Here is a 15,842-nt window from a genome sequence, read left to right on the forward strand (position 1 = left end):
GGGTCATGGAAAAGTCCATGGGGCTTTGGACTGGCATCCACAGGACCTCCTGCTAGCCCAAAGTTTGGCCACATGGGACCAGGTTTAGACCCACATATGTTCTCTCAACCTTCCCTGATGGCTTAGTTGGTAAAGAGTCTGCCTGCAATGTGGAAGACCCAGGTTCTATCGCTGGGTGGGGAAGATCCCCTGGAGAAGGAAATGACAACCCGCTCCAGTATTCTTGCCTGGAGAATTCCATGGACAGAGGAGCCTGGTGGGCTGCAGTCCATGGGGTCACAAAGAGTTGGACACGACTAAGTGACTAACACTTTCACTTTTCACGTATTCTCTAATGTAAGTCTCTAAGGGACATCATGGAGGAAGCACAGAGGTCCCCTCAAATCTGTATGTGAGCAAATAGACCTACAGTTTAGAACAGGTGCCTGTATTGCCCCCTGGCCTCTCAGAGGCCAAGCCATGACCCCCTGGTTGGTTCACAACCCCCTCCAAGAACCCATTGAGCCAACAGCTCCTGGCCAGCAACACAGCTAGTAGACAATCAGACAAGCGGCTTAAGTTATTAATTTGCCGGTAAGCAAAACAAGTCTTACAGTGCCAAAGGGGAGGGGCTAGTGAAAGCTCTGGGCACCGCTGCATCCTGCAGAAGGTGACAAGGCCCTCCTGAACAAGTCGGGTTAAGTTCTGGTTGTTCATTCTGCAGCTTGGGCCTGAGATGTGAGTGCAGTCCCTCCAGGTGGGGGAATGAGAGCAGCTCCTGTCACTCGGCCTTCATGACAGAGAAAGTTGAAAGTGGCACAGGCATTGGGCTGCAAAGAGAAAGCTAGCGTCAGCCGGGCCAGGGCTCGGCCTGGGCTCCCCTCCACGATCCCCAGTCCCGGACGTACTGTGTCCTGCACCTCCACCGCGATGCCCCTCTGCCTCATGGCTCGCAGCACGTGGGGCTGCAGCCGCTCAGTCCGGTCTCCAGTGCCCACCACAACAATCTCTAGGAAAGGATAGGCTCGGCTAGTCCACAACCAGCTCGGTCGAGAGGGTGCCTTTCTGGGGCTCAGCACTTCAGCCCTCCCCTCCTCCAATACCTATCCGGGGCTCCAGCATCCAAAAGAGAGAGAAGCTTTCCTCGGTGATGTCCTGGTAGGAACCTACCTGTGTGGGAAGGCGGCAAGTTAAATATAAGCCCACGTAGGTTTTCCCAGAGACCCTGTACCTGCTCCAGAGCGGGATGAAAGAAAAGCCAGGTTTGCTAGGGACAGGCAGGCCCGTGACTCGGGCTCTCGGTTTCCTCACTGTAGGGAAGCGCTCACGTTCCACTGCACCACCGACTGTGGGAGGAGCGCGCAGGGTCCAAACACGCGATTCCCGTTGACCACGAAGCCGCGGCTGCTGTAGCTGTCGATGTACATGGCGAGCGGGGACTCGCGCTGCAGCAGTGAGATGCGCGTCCGTTGATACAGCTCGTCATCCGCCGGCGTGAGCCGATGTCCCCGCCGCGGGGCCCTGCGGAGAGGTACTGTCAGGGGGCCGGGAATGGCCGGCCGTGGGGCGGGTGGTCAGGGACACCGCGTCCGGGCTCACCATGGCAGCTCCGAGGGCGGACTGCGAAGCGCGGGTCGCGCGCGGTATAGGTTCCGAAGCACAAACGCTGCGGCCATGGCGGACCGGCGCGCAGGGAGGCTGGCGCAGGGTCAACGGGGTCGCGGCGTCCCGCAGCCCAGCGCGGCTGCAGCGCCCCCAGCGTCGCGGAGGACGCCGCGCGGCTCGGCCGGCCCTGCGCGGGAGAAGGGAGGGAGCGGGCCAGCGCCCTCGGTCCCAGGAGAGGCCGCGTCCCCCAGCGCGGCTCCGGTGTCAGCACCTGCCGTCCTCCCCGTCCCGGGTGCCCGCAGGCCGCCCTGGGGGAGCCGGACACCTGGAGGCGCGGCCGGCCGCAGGGCACTGCCTGGCCCCCAGCTCTCAGCCTTTACGCCGGGCTCCCAGGGCCGGGGGAGGGCGGCCGAGCACCTGTTGGAGTCGCGCACACCTGGCCTGGGCGTGGCGCCCGCCCACAACCCCCAGCCTCTCTCTAATCTCGGCTTTAGAGCTTCGGGTTCCGAGGGCGGGGCGGGCAGCTCAGGTTTCCGTCGCTCGCCCTCCGAGTCCCGCCCCTGCCTAACCGTCACCCGCGCGACCGTTGGCGTCGCGGCCGCGAGTCGTACGGGGCGGGGCTGCGCCTGGATTGGCCTCTCCGGAGCCCGAGGGGGCGTGGCTGGGGGTTTCGCCTTAAAATGGCTCCAACTCTGCGCCCGGAGCAAGCGGAAGGGGACGCGTTGCTTGGGAAGTTTAAGCTGCTCGTCGTGACTACCGGGCCAGACCGGACCAGACGGTGAAGTAGACAGTGGCTGGAGCCTCGTCCTGTTGTCGCGCACTTCGCTCGCGCTCCGAGAATCCCGTGCCCCGCCTCTTGAGCCGAATCAGAAGGCCTACTGGCGTGAGAATCGCTGGCGCCCGCGCAGGTTCCAGCATCTCCGCGCGCCCACCGTGTGTTGGCCTCAGGGGCACGTTGCCGCGTCTCCTACCCGCTGGGCCGGGCTGGCGGGAGGCTCGGCACAACCGAGGGCGGTCGCAAGGGGTTTCCGGGAGTCCCGTCGCTGCAGTGCGGGCCGACTGGGCCTCTAGCGCTCCGAGTACTGGCAGCGTCACCGGACAAAGGGCCCTGGGTGCGGGGGAGTCCCCAAGGAGGGTTTACTTCCTCTCCGACCCCACGGGCGCGCTTCCCTCTTGGCTGATCCCGAAGCCCGCCCCACCGCCGTCACTACAGTGGCCCTGCCGGCGTGGGACCAACAGGGCTAACTGTACCCTGCGGATCTAATCCGAATCGAGACCTGATCCCAGGGAAGGCCCCACCACCACACCTGTTGTTTGGGGGCCTAGGTGAGCGGCTTTTTCCCATTCGTCTTGGTTTCACCGTCTACTCCTGGGTCCGCCTCCTGGGATAGGAATGGGGGGTTTTGATTTTCCTAGGGAGAAGGATAATCCTCTCAAACTGCTCTCCCGCCCTCCCCGCCCCGCCATGGCTGGACAGCGGGCAACGGAATCCCAAAAGCAGCTGTTGTCTCCAGAGCATTCCAGCTGCGCTTGGATTTCGTTCCCTGCTCTCCTGCCTGAGCAGCGTCCTGACTCAGGTGGGGTGGGCTAGCCCCTGACCCCCAGACATACTTTATTGGGTCGCTCTGGTTTCCGTCTCTTTCTCAGGTGAGCCCTCAGGCTGGAACTGACAGGCGTAGACGTCAGAGAACCGAGGCGGTGGCCACCTTTGGAGCCCGAGATAGCATTGGCAAGGGAGGGAGGACCCAGGGCCTCCGGATAGGGCTGCAGTGGCGGTGAGTCCTACAGGGCCGCCTCAGCCCGCAGCTCGCTAAAGATAGCCCTTCACTTCCTGGGGTAAAACCACCCTCAACGGTCTTAATGCACTTAGAGTAGCTGAAGTCCCCAGCTTGGCCTCCAGACCCCTAGTCCTGTTAGCAGCCATCCCCTGGTCTTGCTCACGAGGTATGGAAAGCGCTTTGGAATGACACGATCACTCCCGTTGAGTGGGCACCCAAGAAGCCATCGGGAATGTCGTGTCCGCCCAGTGCTCTTTCGGAGCTTCCCAGCGGGGCCTTGCAGCCCTAGCGCAGAAGGGGTTCTTGCCAGGCTTTTCCTGCCCCTGGGTTCCTCTATATTCTGAGCTCTGTGTACTCACTGCTCCAGGGCAGAGGTCAGGGGGTTGTCGGTGCTCTGCTGCAGTGCTCTAGTGCCTCACGTTCCATTCCTATTAAGTAAAGAGAGAACAACGGTTAAGTGAAGACATTGAGCAGCCCTGATGGGAAAGAGGAAAGAGTTGGTAGAGGAATTGGACGCTCAGAAAACTGTTCTTCAGCTGGGTCTTTTCAGGTCACATTGCTTATTTGACCCACAATGGCTGGTAGTCTAAACCAGGAAATGGGAGGGTCCTTGTTACACTACAACATGTTAAAGGAGAAGCATTAAAAGCTTCTGGAAACTATTATGATGGTTCTAATTATTCAAGATTCAAGAGAAGAAAAACGGCAATTCTATCAGAGTGGACACATTAGGAGTAAGACAACCCCTATCTCAAAGGAGGGAATGCTTGCAAATAACCTGAAACTGAAGACCACAAATTCCCTTTAAAATGTGACTTTTTTTCAGTAGGTCATGAACGTGGCTTTTATATTACCTGCCCTATTTCAGAATCCACTTGTAACTTTAGGCGTTTTGATCATGTGTGCTTAGTCACTAGTCGTGTCCGACTCTTTGTGACCCCATGGACTGTGGCCCGCTAGCTCCGCTGTCCATGGGGATTCTCCACGCAAGAGAACGAGTGGGTTGCTATTTCCTTCCCCATTGATCATGTGTACATGGAGGAAATGAAACGTAATACAAATACATAAATGTAATAGAGAGAACCTTGCCTGGGCCCCACCGGATTGCGTGGATTCTTTCCCTTGTTGCTACTGCGGGCAACAGCGAGAGAGCCCTAAGTCCGGAGTAGACCCCGAGATTTCTTACCCTAGTCCGGACTAGTCAGGTGGACCACGCGGCTGTAGGGGAGTGAGCGCAACTGTCCACTGTCCACTCAGGAGTCCCTGCCAGTTCCCCGCCCCAACCAATTGGCCTTCCCGGAAATCCCGCCTCGACGTTTTGTTTCCGGTCCCGCCTGCCCCTTCCGGTAGCCATGCGCCTCGGGGTAGAGGAGACGCTGGGAGCCTTGAACTCGGCCTTGGGGCCTGGCGGACCAGTGTGGTTCAAGGAGACGCACGCCCGCCACCTGCGTGCCCGAGACTTCTTGGCACCGCGCCGCGCACTGCAGGCGCGCTTTGGGGACGACCAGGTAGGCGCGCGCATGGCGGGGACGTGGGCCGGAGACAGGTGGGAGCGCAGCGGCCGCTCACCTGCCTGGCTTCCCGCAGGTGCCCGAGGGCGTGGTTCACGCCATCGTTGGCCTACAGGGTCCGGGCGTGGCCCCAGTGTTGTGCTGCGCGCCGACCCCCGCGGGGCTGGCTCTTCGGCTGCAGCGGTCCGTGGTCTTCGAGCGCGTGCTCTGTTCCGTGGCCGCCTATGCCGCGCCCGCCGCCCCCACCGCCCCTACCCCGCGCATCGTCCTGCACTGCCCGGCGCTGCGCGGCAGCCCCAGCGCCCTCCGCCTGAGCCAGCTCCGTGCCGTGCTTGTGGCGGACCACCTGGCGCGAATTCTGCAAACTCACAGGTGAGTGGGGCCCAGAACGAAGGTGCGCGATGGCTTTGGGCGGGGGCAGGCCGCACCGCTCTGCGAATGGGAAGTCGGAGCGGGCTGAGCCAGGTGCTCAGGTTGAGGCGGCCGTCTCGCTTCTCGCAGGGTGAGTGTGCGCCGAGTCCCCGCTGTGCGGGACCCGCACATGACGACTTTCCTGCAGCAGCTGCGGGTGGACTGGCCCGAGGTCTCAGAGAAAGCCTCGACCGAAGCCCTGAGGAATCGCGCGATTGCAGAGCTCTCCCCTGCCGGTGATGCTGGAGCCCTGCCCCCTGGCACCCTGGGTCTAGTGTGCCTGAAGGAACTAATGGAAGAACGGGGACGCACAGCTGGCTATGACCCCAATGTGGACAGCTGTCTGGGTAGGCCTGGGACCTAGGGGCCAGAAAGTCGGGACGCCGCCACCGCCCCCTCCCCCCCACCCCCGCACTCCCGGGCCAGCCTCAGCCGTGTGTTCTCTCCCCAGTGACGGAGGATCTGCTCTCTCTGCTGGCCGAGCTCCAGGAGGCTGTGCAGGCTGGGGCCGTGGGCAGCTCCCTAGGCCTGGTTAGTGACTGCTGCCCCACCCTGGTATGCTTCTGGCAATCCAGGTGTAGTGTATCCCCCACAGTGACTGTCCTACCCCACAGGCTGCAGCCCCAGATGCTGGTGCAGATAGCTACGTGGTCCTACACGTAGTGAGCTGTGAGGAGGAGTTCCAGCAACAAAAGTTGGATCTGCTCTGGTGGAAGTTGGATCATCAGGCTCCTCTCACACAGGTAGGTTAGTGATGGTAACCTTCCCACAGCAACCTCAGAGGACTCCTTAAAACCCACTTGTTAGCTGATGGGTCCAGAAGGTGACACCTGACCGTGACGGGGACCTTAGGCACATGCAGCAGGCGCTAGGAGAGGGCTCTGGACTTGAGACAGAGTCTTAAGGTTGGAAGCTCGGGGAGTCCAGGAACACGTTTAGGTTCTTGGAGGGTATCATCAGTGGCTGACCCCTGCTATCTTCCTGACAGAAGCACCTGGTCTGTGGCCCAGTGAAAGTAGCTGGTGCGCCCAGCACCCTGACTGCCCCCGAGTACTACGAGTGAGTGAGGCTGGAAGGCAGGTCACCGCGCCAGGCCGGTGGAGGTGGGGGGACTCTGCCCACCAGTCCTCCTCATTCCCTTCTCAATGCAGGCTCCGGCACACCCAGGTGTGCAAGGCGTCATCACTGAAGCATGGCAAGGACCTGGAACAAGGTGCACCTGGGGGACCTGCTGTGCTTCCGGTAGGGGGAGGTCATTTGCACACATGCCCCTTGTTCTCTGCCTGCAGAGACTGACTGATCCGTACTCTCTCAGACGCAGCCTGGACGGATATCTTCAGGGTTCTCTCTGTGGCCACCGTTAAATTTGAGATGCTCAGCACAGCCCCCCAGAGTCAGGTGAGCCTGGGCATCTTGCCAGACCAGGGCTGGGGGTTGGAGTTGGGGGACAGGCTGTGCGGTGGCAGTCCTCCCCGTGCAGCTGTGCCTTTATTCTTCAGCTTCACCTGGCCCTGGCTGACAGCAGCATTTCTACCAAGGGCAGCAAAAGTGGCACCTTTGTCATGTATAATTGCGCACGTCTCGCCACCCTCTTTGAGGGTTACAAGTGTAGCATGGAACAAGGTCTGTACCCCACCTTCCCGCCTGTGAGCAGTCTAGACTTCTCCCTGCTGCGTGATGAGGTGAGCACCCCTCCTGGGTAGCTGGCATGTGTAGGAAGCTCGGGCCTTTCCCTCCCAGCGCCCTTCTCCCCCACAGGGTGAGTGGTTGCTACTCTTCAACAGCATCCTCCCCTTCCCAGACCTGCTGAGGCAGATGGCAGCCCTGACCCTGACCCGCACCGCCCCAGGGCTTCACATCACTGCGCGCACAGAGACGGTGAGGACGGAAGAGCAGACTCACTGCACACACTGTTCTTTATTCTGATCCGGGGACAAAAGGAGGGGTGGGCCAGGGCCTCAATTTGGTCTCTGTGTCTAGGTATGCAAGTTCCTGGTCCAGCTCAGCATGGACTTCAGCTCATACTATAACCGGGTACACATCTTAGGGGTAAGTGCACAGCAAAAGGGCAGATGGGGGTGGGTGGTACAGGGAAAAGCAAAGGATGAGACCAGCAGCCTCCTCCTCTTCTCCAGGAGCCTCGGCCACACTTGTTTGGTCAGATGTTTGCCCGTCTGCAGCTTCTGCGGGCCGTGCGAGAAGTGCTCCACGCTGGGCTGGCCATGCTGGGTCTCCCTCCGCTGAGTCACATTTAAGGCCACAGAGGCCTTAGAATCCAGGAATGTCCACCAAGTCAGCAACTGAAAGGGGCGGGGGGCAGATCTGGATTTGTTTTTAGCAATCTGGAGCCAAAATAAATTGTGTGACAAGGTTTTGTCCCGTGGTGGGAGTGGGGCGTATTCTTGGTCTGTCCAGGTGGCATCCTACTCACCTTCAGCTCCTGCTCTGAAGTCAGGGACCCGCGGCTGCCTCTTCCTCCCCTCTGGGCACACCAGGCATGGGCACAGACAGTCACTCTGTCTGTGAGCAGGGCCCATGCCCAGCGTGCCGGCCACCGCGGGATGTCTTAGTCGTACCAGTTGTAGACCTCAAGGCCCTGGCCCCCCAGAGCACAACGGTGGCCAAACTCGGGGCTCACGGGCCAGCAGTCCATGTCGGCCACATCTGCTACGTGGTACACTGTGCTGTTCATAAAGGTGGGTTCACCATGCCCCAAACGCCAGAAGGTCAGCCGTTGGTCGATGGAGGCCGAGACCATGAGGCTGGGGCTTAAGATCTTGAGGCCTGTCACGTGGGCAGCGTGCGCACAGGGGACGGAGTGCTCCTCCAGCACTTGCAGCTGGGGCAGCAGCTCAGCACCCCCCACCGCCGCCTCCAACTCCGGCATCTCCACGGCAAGCACAAAGACGTGGAGGGAGCCGTCTTCACTGCCGCTGGCCACAAGGTGGCCCTCACGGGTGGGCAGGGTGTGCAGGCTGTTGACACCACAGCTGTGAGCCTGCACAGTCAGGCAGGGGCTGCCCAGCTCTGGAGGAAGAGGAGAGGACAGCTGTCGGGACCCAGCCCGCCACACGGCTGAGTGCGTGCGGGCGCAGCCAGTGGCAGTGCAGCTACTCACGGAAGGGCAGCCCAGGGTCCGCTGCAGCCTCCAGGGCAGGGGGGCCTTGGTCCAGCATGGTGGTGAGGTCCCAGAAGGCCACGCTGCCGTCGGTGGCTGCACTGCACAGGAACAGCCTCCTGGAAACCAGAAAGCAGCTGAGTGAGGGAAACGGAAAGCAACAGGAGGCCCCCAACCCACGTGGGACCGCCACGCAGGCCCTCTCACCGCCGCTGATTGGGTGCCTCGTGTGTGAAGGCGTGCACCTTGAGGACACAGCGCTTGTGGTGGAAGGTTTCAGCCAGCAGCTGCAGTCGCCGCCCAGAGTCCTGCAAGTGAAAGAGTCTGGGGTGCGGGGGGTAGTCCAGCTCAGAAGCCACTCTGAACATCTGTACACCCTTTCGTTTGCCTCCAGGTTTCTTGGGTCCTATACACTAAGAAGCCCCAGCCCCTGCACCACAGACCAGTATTGGTTTATGACCTATTAGGAACCAGACCAGGAAGTGAACAGAACTATCTCATCCCCACCCATTGCCCCCACCCACTGTGGAAAAATGAACTGGCCCCTGGTGCCAAAAAGGTTGGGGACCAGTGCTTTACACTCACCTCACTGCCCCATCACTACAGGCAGCAGCCACAAGCGGGCCAAGGCCAGGCCGGTCCAGCTCACACACAGCTAGGGACATGTACCTGCGGGGACAAAAGACAGACGTCACTCGGAGCCTGGCCTTGCGTGCCCAGCCCTCGCTGCTGTCGGGAGTGCACCTCACCTGGTCTCAGGGTCCACCTTGATCATCCGGTGCCGGTGGCGCTGCCGGTCCCAGTATTCATCGAGACGGTGTGATGAAAGGTGCATGACGTGGCAGGCAAGACGGCTTGGGGGGCTGGGGTCTGGGGTGACCATGATTGTGAAGCAGTGCATCTCAGCCCTGCCCCCCGCAGATACCACATGGGCGGTCAGGCCTGGCCGAGGATCCTGAGGGCCACCTGGGGTGCCAACACCCCACACAGCCACTGCACGCACTGAGGAGATGTGGTTACAGACCGCTGTGAGCGCATGGGCCGAGCCTGTGGCTGTGGGGAGCGCCAGGACACAGACGGTGGTGTCCTCACTGCACGTGATCACGATGTCGATCAGGCCAGGGCCCTCACTGCCGGGCGCGACAGGCTCGCCGGGCTCCGGGTGGTCAGGCTGCAGGAAGCTCGGCACCCCAGACTCAGGCCCCAAGGTGATGCTGCCCACACGCTTTACACAAGTAATCTCCCGGCCATGCAGGCTCTCCCGGAGAATCACATGTGGCCGCGTGCAGCCACCCAGAGCCCGGTAGAGCATCACGTCGCCATCCTTGAGGTAGGCGAAGGCCATGGCCGCCTCGGTGTCAGAGAAGGCCCAGGAGCGGTGCCCTCCGCCACAATTGATGATGTGCAGCTTCTCATGTGAGCGGGGGCTCCACACCACGAACTCATTGGCATGGAAACCCAGGATGACCATGTTCCCATCGGCCACCATACGGACCCCAGCCACCCAGTTCATCCCCCGACAGGGCTTTTGCCTTAGCACTGGCTGGAGCTGCCCGCCTCGCACAAAGAGCTGGTAGTAGGAACCGTCACGCCCTGTGGTGTACACGTAGCCACCGTGGCAGGTGACTGAGGTCACACCCTGTTTCCCGTGCAGAGAAGGGAGGGTGGACACAGGGCCCCACTCAGCCAAGGAGGGCTCCCCCTCACCACTGCCTGCTCTGGGCGCTGAGGTGATCGCTCCAACCTTGCTCACCACCCCAAGATCCTTGAGCAGATCTGGTCGGGAGGGGAACAGCAACACAGAGCCCCGGCGGTCCCCACACACCAGGAAGTCACCTGGGGGGAGGAAGGCACTGCACGTGTGCCACCTCTGCTTGCTTGGAGGCAGGAGGTAGCGGCAACGTTCCTTGACAAAGATGGCCTTGCCAGAGGGCGCCGCAGAGATCTCCAGGCAAGCCACCACGCCGCCAGGGCCCGATGCTAGCAACAGAAGCTCCTCGTAGCCTCTCAAGGCCCAGCTCAGGCTGTGCACCTTCCCTGGGAACAGGGTCAGGTCCACAGCTGCAGTCGGAGTGTTGATGGGTACAACCTTGACACGCCCTTCCCCGTTGGCCAGGGCACACAGTCCGAAGCCCTCGGGACCAGGGGCTGCCTCCAGGAGGCAGTAGGACTGAAAGCGCTTGTCCTCCAGCAGCTGCTCCCAGCACTTGACCTCGAGGTCATAGAGGTACAGGGCCCCTGCGTCAGTCACGGCCAGTACTCGCCACGAGCCAGCCAGCGTCACAGCCTTGAGGACACCTGGCCTGCTGTGGGACTTGAAGGAGAGCGCGAAGACTCCCGAACCTGGGTGCCCACGCCCTACCAGGTGCCACAGCCGGATGCCTGAGTCATCACCCCCAGTGATCACCCAGGCCTGCCTCTCATGGGCCGCTAGGGCACGGATCCCACGGCCCTGGTGGCCCCGAAAGGCCTGGAGGATTTCACCTTCATGGCTCCACACCAAGCACACACAGTCTTCTCCTGCACTGATAAGGTAATTCTCGAGGAGCTTGACCTGCCAGACACGGGCGCTGTGCCCAAAGCAGTGCCCAATATTCTGGACCCGGCCCCCGGGAACCCGCAGGTCACCCACCTTCCAAATGCGAACGCTTCGATCCTCAGAAGCTGTGGCCAGTAAGCCCTTGCTTTCTAGGTAAGACATGCTGAAGATGACCCCCACGTGCCCACTGACCCGTCGGTCGGGGGCTACGGGCTTATCGTCTTTTAGAGCAGCTGCTGGGTACCAGACCAGGAGCTGGTTGGAAACAGCGCCAGCCACTACGGTCAGCTCCTTCCAGGTGTCTCCGATCAGACAGGCCGAGGAGAGGGTGCACCTATCTGTGCAGGGCACATCCTGCAGGCTGCACCCTACCACAGGGTCATACAGCACCACCGAGTTGTGGCCCAGGGCCAAGGCAATGTTCCCCTCGAGCCAACGGGCATCCCAGATCCAATCGGACATGTTCCACAGGCCAGAGCGCCACAGCTCCCGGAAGCGGCCCTGTCCCCAGCTAATTTTCACAATTCGGAGGCCCTTGCTGCCAAACGCCGCCACCATGACCTCCGAGTCAAGGTCTCCGTTGGGTTCTGGTCGCACTCGGAACCCATGGATAAGATAGTGGCCAAGCAGGTTCTGCACTCGCTTCATCATCCGCAGATGTCCACCGAAATCCAAGGTGTATACCAGGACATCTGGCCCCTCACCTGGACAGAGGCGAAGAGCCACATCAGAACCCCTCCTCTAATTCTCATGGGCCAAGAAGAGACAGGGAGCAAGGGAATTGCTCAGCAGGTAGCTTATGAACGTATTAGGTCACTCAATCCTGCAGGCTTGAGCTTGCTCTCAGAGTTTGCTCTCAGCTTCAGCTGTATTCTCAGCGCTCTCTCTGAGCCCCTTGTCAGTTACCCATGACACTCAGCTCAACCATGAATTCGTCAAACTCCCATCTCCTCCTCATCCCACCGAACTTCTCATGCTTCAGATGGGAATCCTCAGTTTTAGTCCTCAAATCCTCGGCCTCACTTGACCTTCTTCACACTAATTCCTCCCCTAGGAAACAGGCACACTGATAAGTCAAGCATTCCACCTTTGGACCACAGCAGAACCCCTCCTGATTTCCAGGAGCTTCTCTGTATCTCAGAAGATGTGAGCACATTCAATAACAGTGGGGAGAGGCAGCCCGCAGTTTGGAAGCAGACACTCCTGTGAGCCTCAGCTGCCGCCTGGCTGCCCTGCAGGCTTGTTCATCTACTAGCTCATCCTCAAGTTCGCTCCATGCTCCTCACCCCAGTGACCTAATATTACCATCCTCTGCCCAACCCCAGCCCCATATTGGGAAGCCCATCTCTAATCTCCAAATTCTGGAGATTTCACTTTCTAAAGAGCTTGCAAATCCAATCGACCACAGTGACTTCGGTCCAGGACATACCTCTTAACTAGAGATGACAGTAGCAATCCCTCATGCTATTCCCAGCCTGCAATCTCAATCTTTTGACAGTCAATAAACATTTATTTGAGAGATTCCTGGCATTCCAGTGGTTAGGACTTGGAGCTTTCACTGCTGGGGCCTGGGTTTGATCCCTCATTGGGGAACATCTCGCAAGCAGTGTGGTCCAGCCAAAAAAAAGGTGTTTGTTGTTTTTTTAATTTAAATTTTTTAAATTTAATTGTCTGATTATAAACCAGACAATGAACAATATGCTGGAGTAGTGAATAAAACCCTGCTTCTGAGGATTAGGCAGATGTTAAACACTATCACACAACAGATAGCAAAAAAAAAAAAAAAACCCACATGAAAAGCTCAACATCACTATCAGAGAAATGCAAATCAAAACTACAACGAGGTTATCAATACACCAGGCAGAATAATCATCAAAAAGTTTTACAAACAGGGAATTCCCTGGTGATCCAGCAATTATGACTCTGTGCTCTCAATGCCGAGGGCCTGAGTTCAACCCCTGGTCTGGGCTGAGCACTAAGAGCCCACATGCCATAGGGTGCAACCAGAAAGCTTTTAAAGATACAAATGAGCTTATTTACAAAACAGAAACTGACAAGTTTCAGAAACCAACTTATGGATACTGAAGGGGAAACATGGTAGTTACTGAAGGGGAAATGTGGTAGGCAAGGGATAAATTAGGAGTTTGGCATTAACATATACACACTACTATATAAAAAACAGGTAACCAACAAGGACCTACTGTATAGCACAGTCTGTTTCTAAGACCTGACACAGCCAAATAAACAAATATTTAAGCTCTATAACAGTATCACACAGGTACACTACATAGTTCTCATTTTGATATGTTCCAGGAAAGAACTATATAGGTTGCTTTAAGAATGTGAAACGAGGGAGGGACTTCCCCAGTGTTTCAGTGGCTACGACTGTGCTCCCCACGCAGAGGGGTTCGATCCCTAGTCAGGGAACTAGATCCCATAAGCTGCAATGAAGACCAAACACTCTATGCGCTGCAGCCAAATTAAAAAAACAAAACAAAAAGACAAAAAAACAAAATGGGAAAGCTACTCTAGTGGTTCTCAACAGAGGGACACTTTCCCTCCAGAAGACACATGGCAATGTCTGAGGACACTTTAGGTTGTTACACTGGGAGCTGTGTGTGCTACTGGCATCTAGTGGAGCCTCAGGATGCAGTTACATCCTACAATGTAGACAGCCCTTCACACAAAGCATGACATGATCCAACAAATCACTAGAGGTGAGACCGGGAAACCCTGGTCTAATCTAAGCAGACTGGGTGACTGCCAGGGGAAGCTGACTTGAGAACATAACATTTAGGTGCAGCAATCAAGAATCAGCAGTTGTTAGTCAAAGGACGAACAGGCAGGAGGGAGAGGGCTTGAACCTTTCTTTCCAGAGGAAGCATCAATTTTGAGGCCCCTGAGATGAGCTCGAGCTTTGGGGAACATGGCTAGAACAGGAAACAAAAGGTTCAAGGATGAGCTCAAGAGAATGCTACTGAGGGGGTTGGGGAGGCATAGCTGCATGGCCTCAAATGATGGCAATAAAGGTAGAAAAAGACACGCACATGCTACATGTATGAAGTGCAGCATCAACCAGGCTGGCTTGGCGGGTGAGAGAGGCAGATTCTCCGGCTTGGGCACCTGCATGGCTGATATTCCCCCACCTGAGCTCGAACACCAGCAGGAGTATTCCAATTTGTAGGCCCTTGTGCACTTGAGCCTGGCACTCACATGAGAACAGGGCTGGGGATTCAGGCTATAGGTTCACAGGGGTGGGATTTGAGAACTGTCAATAGAAAAGTCACTTTGGAAATAATGGAAGTAGGTGAATTCACTTTAAAAGCTTACTAAACTAAATTTCACAAGCCATTGCCCTGCTTAAAACTTCTCAGTCAGGCTTCACCAATGGGGCTTTATGCCCCTAAAGGTAAGTCAGATCGACGGCTGAAATGGACTGGTCTCTGCTCATTTCTCCAGCCTCTTCACCTAGACAAGCCCTTCCGCTCTGCCTGCTAAATCCTCCCAAGAACGGCCTCTTTTCCATAAAGTGGCAAATTCTGTCTTAAATTCTGTTTTCCCCGAGTTTACTCTTGTGGTTCTTCAGTTTTCTGCCTACCTATTCCCTCCTCCAGGAGCCTTAGGAGTTTAGCTCACGGTAGGAACCTTGGGCTCCCAGAGCCTTCACAGCAAATCAAAACTGGGTCATCGCCCGCCCTAATCTCCCACCCCCATACATCCACCCCTCTTAGGACTCGGAGCAGCTCACTCAAGGCTTGCCAGCCAGTGCCCTGCCTTGCGACCCTTATTAAACTCAGCAGCTCTAACATAAATCACTAGCACTAGCTTCCAGTCGGACTCCACCGCTCTATGGGGCTCTGTCGCCTCGGGTCCCTGTCCTTTGCTACCCGAGCCGACCCTCCTCAGAAGAGGCACTGACATGGGATTTCCTGGACTCCAACCATCTCGGGAGGGGCCTCAGCCTCCGCCTCCCCGAGCACTGGCCTACTCAGAAAGGTCTCATCCTCGGTTTCCCGCGACTCCATGCTGCTCAGAGGCTCTTCACCCCCACCATCTAGGGAAGAGCATCACTCACCCCTCTCTCACACTCGAGAAGCCACACCCCCTTCTGGGCTTGGCCCACCCCCTAAAGGCCACGCCCCGGACCCTGGACTCGCCCACTGGGGGCTTTATCACGGAGCTCCCCCCGCATCCTCGCTGGAACGATGAAGCCCCCGCCCGACTCGTCCACAAGCGTCTCTTATTCCCTTCCCCCGCCCCCCCCCCGCCGACCGCGTTTCCCTGCACCTTTCTGCCGCCCCCAGCCGCCCTCTCCGCATCACCTGCAGTTTCTGAAAGGCCTCGGGAACCACCGCAGCTCTTTGTTTCCTGGGCTCCTCAGGCTGCGCTTCAGCCCCGCCATGCCGTGGGTTCCCGCCCGCCGCCCGTCCTCCTCCTACACGGGGCATCCCTTTGTTCTTAAGGCCCCTCCCCAGGCGAGCGTTCTGTTTCTTCTCCGCTAGCCCGCGCCTCGAACCACAACTCACCCGCCAACAGCCGCTCCCCCACGCACTCCAGACCCGTGACCGGGAGGAGTATGAGCTCCGAGGTTGCCCGCGGCCAAACGTAGTCCTCGTGAGCGTCCATGGCGGTCCCCCGAGCCGCTGCAGCTGCCACGGCCAAGAAAGGAGCAGAGCTCTCGCGATACGAGCCTTCCCGCGTGCTGCTGCGCTGCAGCTCTACGGCGCCCGTAGCAACAGGTAGCAGAGGCAGGGGCGGCCGCCGCCTAGGTCCAATGACGACCGCCCTCCGCCCCATGCCGTCCGGCTGGGATTGGCCGGGCCGAATCGCCCCCGTCACATGACGTACAACAAGCCCCACCCCCGGCCGCGGCGCCCCGCCCCGCCCACTGTACCTACAGT

At 58.6% G+C, this 15,842-nt stretch overlaps 3 protein-coding genes across 12 annotated transcripts; 1 reads left to right on the top strand and 2 right to left on the bottom strand.

Annotated features, from left to right (window-relative positions):
* Positions 1 to 544: 544 nt before the first annotated feature.
* On the bottom strand, positions 545 to 1,721 carry NDUFAF3 (NADH:ubiquinone oxidoreductase complex assembly factor 3). Its single transcript, XM_025272045.3, has 5 exons — positions 1,579 to 1,721; positions 1,308 to 1,500; positions 1,083 to 1,149; positions 888 to 988; positions 545 to 809 (listed from the first exon to the last, which is right to left on the bottom strand). Exons 1-5 carry the CDS (start codon positions 1,653 to 1,655, stop codon positions 693 to 695), a joined length of 555 nt encoding a protein of 184 aa, XP_025127830.1. The 5' UTR covers positions 1,656 to 1,721; the 3' UTR covers positions 545 to 692.
* Positions 1,722 to 3,766: 2,045 nt separating this feature from the next.
* DALRD3 (DALR anticodon binding domain containing 3) lies at positions 3,767 to 7,655 on the top strand. Of its 8 annotated transcripts, none has more exons than XM_025272031.3 (12): positions 3,767 to 4,870; positions 4,950 to 5,245; positions 5,375 to 5,631; positions 5,736 to 5,815; positions 5,899 to 6,027; positions 6,273 to 6,343; positions 6,436 to 6,497; positions 6,600 to 6,682; positions 6,784 to 6,966; positions 7,043 to 7,162; positions 7,265 to 7,333; positions 7,420 to 7,655. In XM_025272031.3, exons 1-12 carry the CDS (start codon positions 4,715 to 4,717, stop codon positions 7,537 to 7,539), a joined length of 1,626 nt encoding a protein of 541 aa, XP_025127816.1. In that variant the 5' UTR covers positions 3,767 to 4,714; the 3' UTR covers positions 7,540 to 7,655. The 8 variants fall into 8 exon arrangements, 5 of the variants coding, with proteins under 5 accessions (XP_025127816.1, XP_025127817.1, XP_025127814.1 ...); XM_025272032.3 differs by having other exon boundaries at positions 7,069 to 7,162; XM_025272029.3 differs by having other exon boundaries at positions 7,265 to 7,655.
* On the bottom strand, positions 7,183 to 15,784 carry WDR6 (WD repeat domain 6). Of its 3 annotated transcripts, none has more exons than XM_006053226.4 (7): positions 15,468 to 15,784; positions 9,152 to 11,645; positions 8,988 to 9,071; positions 8,610 to 8,726; positions 8,403 to 8,521; positions 7,716 to 8,311; positions 7,183 to 7,584 (listed from the first exon to the last, which is right to left on the bottom strand). In XM_006053226.4, the coding sequence occupies exons 1-6, from the start codon at positions 15,736 to 15,738 to the stop codon at positions 7,851 to 7,853; spliced, it is 3,546 nt and encodes a 1,181-aa protein (XP_006053288.3). In that variant the 5' UTR covers positions 15,739 to 15,784; the 3' UTR covers positions 7,183 to 7,584; positions 7,716 to 7,850. The 3 variants fall into 3 exon arrangements, with proteins under 3 accessions (XP_006053288.3, XP_006053286.3, XP_025127805.2); XM_006053224.4 differs by having other exon boundaries at positions 7,183 to 7,606; XM_025272020.3 differs by lacking the exon at positions 15,468 to 15,784 and adding an exon at positions 13,989 to 14,209.
* Between the last annotated feature and the right edge of the window lie 58 nt (positions 15,785 to 15,842).

The sequence above is a fragment of the Bubalus bubalis genome, chromosome 21 (genome assembly GCF_019923935.1).
Source record: "Bubalus bubalis isolate 160015118507 breed Murrah chromosome 21, NDDB_SH_1, whole genome shotgun sequence".
Lineage (NCBI taxonomy): Eukaryota > Metazoa > Chordata > Mammalia > Artiodactyla > Bovidae > Bubalus > Bubalus bubalis.

What these genes read in the sequence shown, in the direction of transcription:
- NDUFAF3 (XM_025272045.3), bottom strand. Translation starts at nt 1,655, where the DNA reads ATGGCCGCAGCGTTTGTGCTTCGGAACCTATACCGCGCGCGACCCGCG. An exon ending in CCGCCCTCGGAGCTGCCATG is followed by an intron (nt 1,501 to 1,578) that starts GTGAGCCCGGAC and finishes ACCTCTCCGCAG; the next exon opens with GGCCCCGCGGCGGGGACATC. An exon ending in AGTCGGTGGTGCAGTGGAAC is followed by an intron (nt 1,150 to 1,307) that starts GTGAGCGCTTCC and finishes CTTCCCACACAG; the next exon opens with GTAGGTTCCTACCAGGACAT.
- DALRD3 (XM_025272029.3), top strand. Translation starts at nt 4,715, where the DNA reads ATGCGCCTCGGGGTAGAGGAGACGCTGGGAGCCTTGAACTCGGCCTTG. An exon ending in CGAATTCTGCAAACTCACAG is followed by an intron (nt 5,246 to 5,374) that starts GTGAGTGGGGCC and finishes CGCTTCTCGCAG; the next exon opens with GGTGAGTGTGCGCCGAGTCC. An exon ending in TGGCAAGGACCTGGAACAAG is followed by an intron (nt 6,498 to 6,599) that starts GTGCACCTGGGG and finishes GTACTCTCTCAG; the next exon opens with ACGCAGCCTGGACGGATATC.
- WDR6 (XM_006053226.4), bottom strand. Translation starts at nt 15,738, where the DNA reads ATGGGGCGGAGGGCGGTCGTCATTGGACCTAGGCGGCGGCCGCCCCTG. An exon ending in TGTAGTGATGGGGCAGTGAG is followed by an intron (nt 8,727 to 8,987) that starts GTGAGTGTAAAG and finishes CCCGCACCCCAG; the next exon opens with ACTCTTTCACTTGCAGGACT. An exon ending in GAGGCACCCAATCAGCGGCG is followed by an intron (nt 8,522 to 8,609) that starts GTGAGAGGGCCT and finishes TCTGGTTTCCAG; the next exon opens with GAGGCTGTTCCTGTGCAGTG.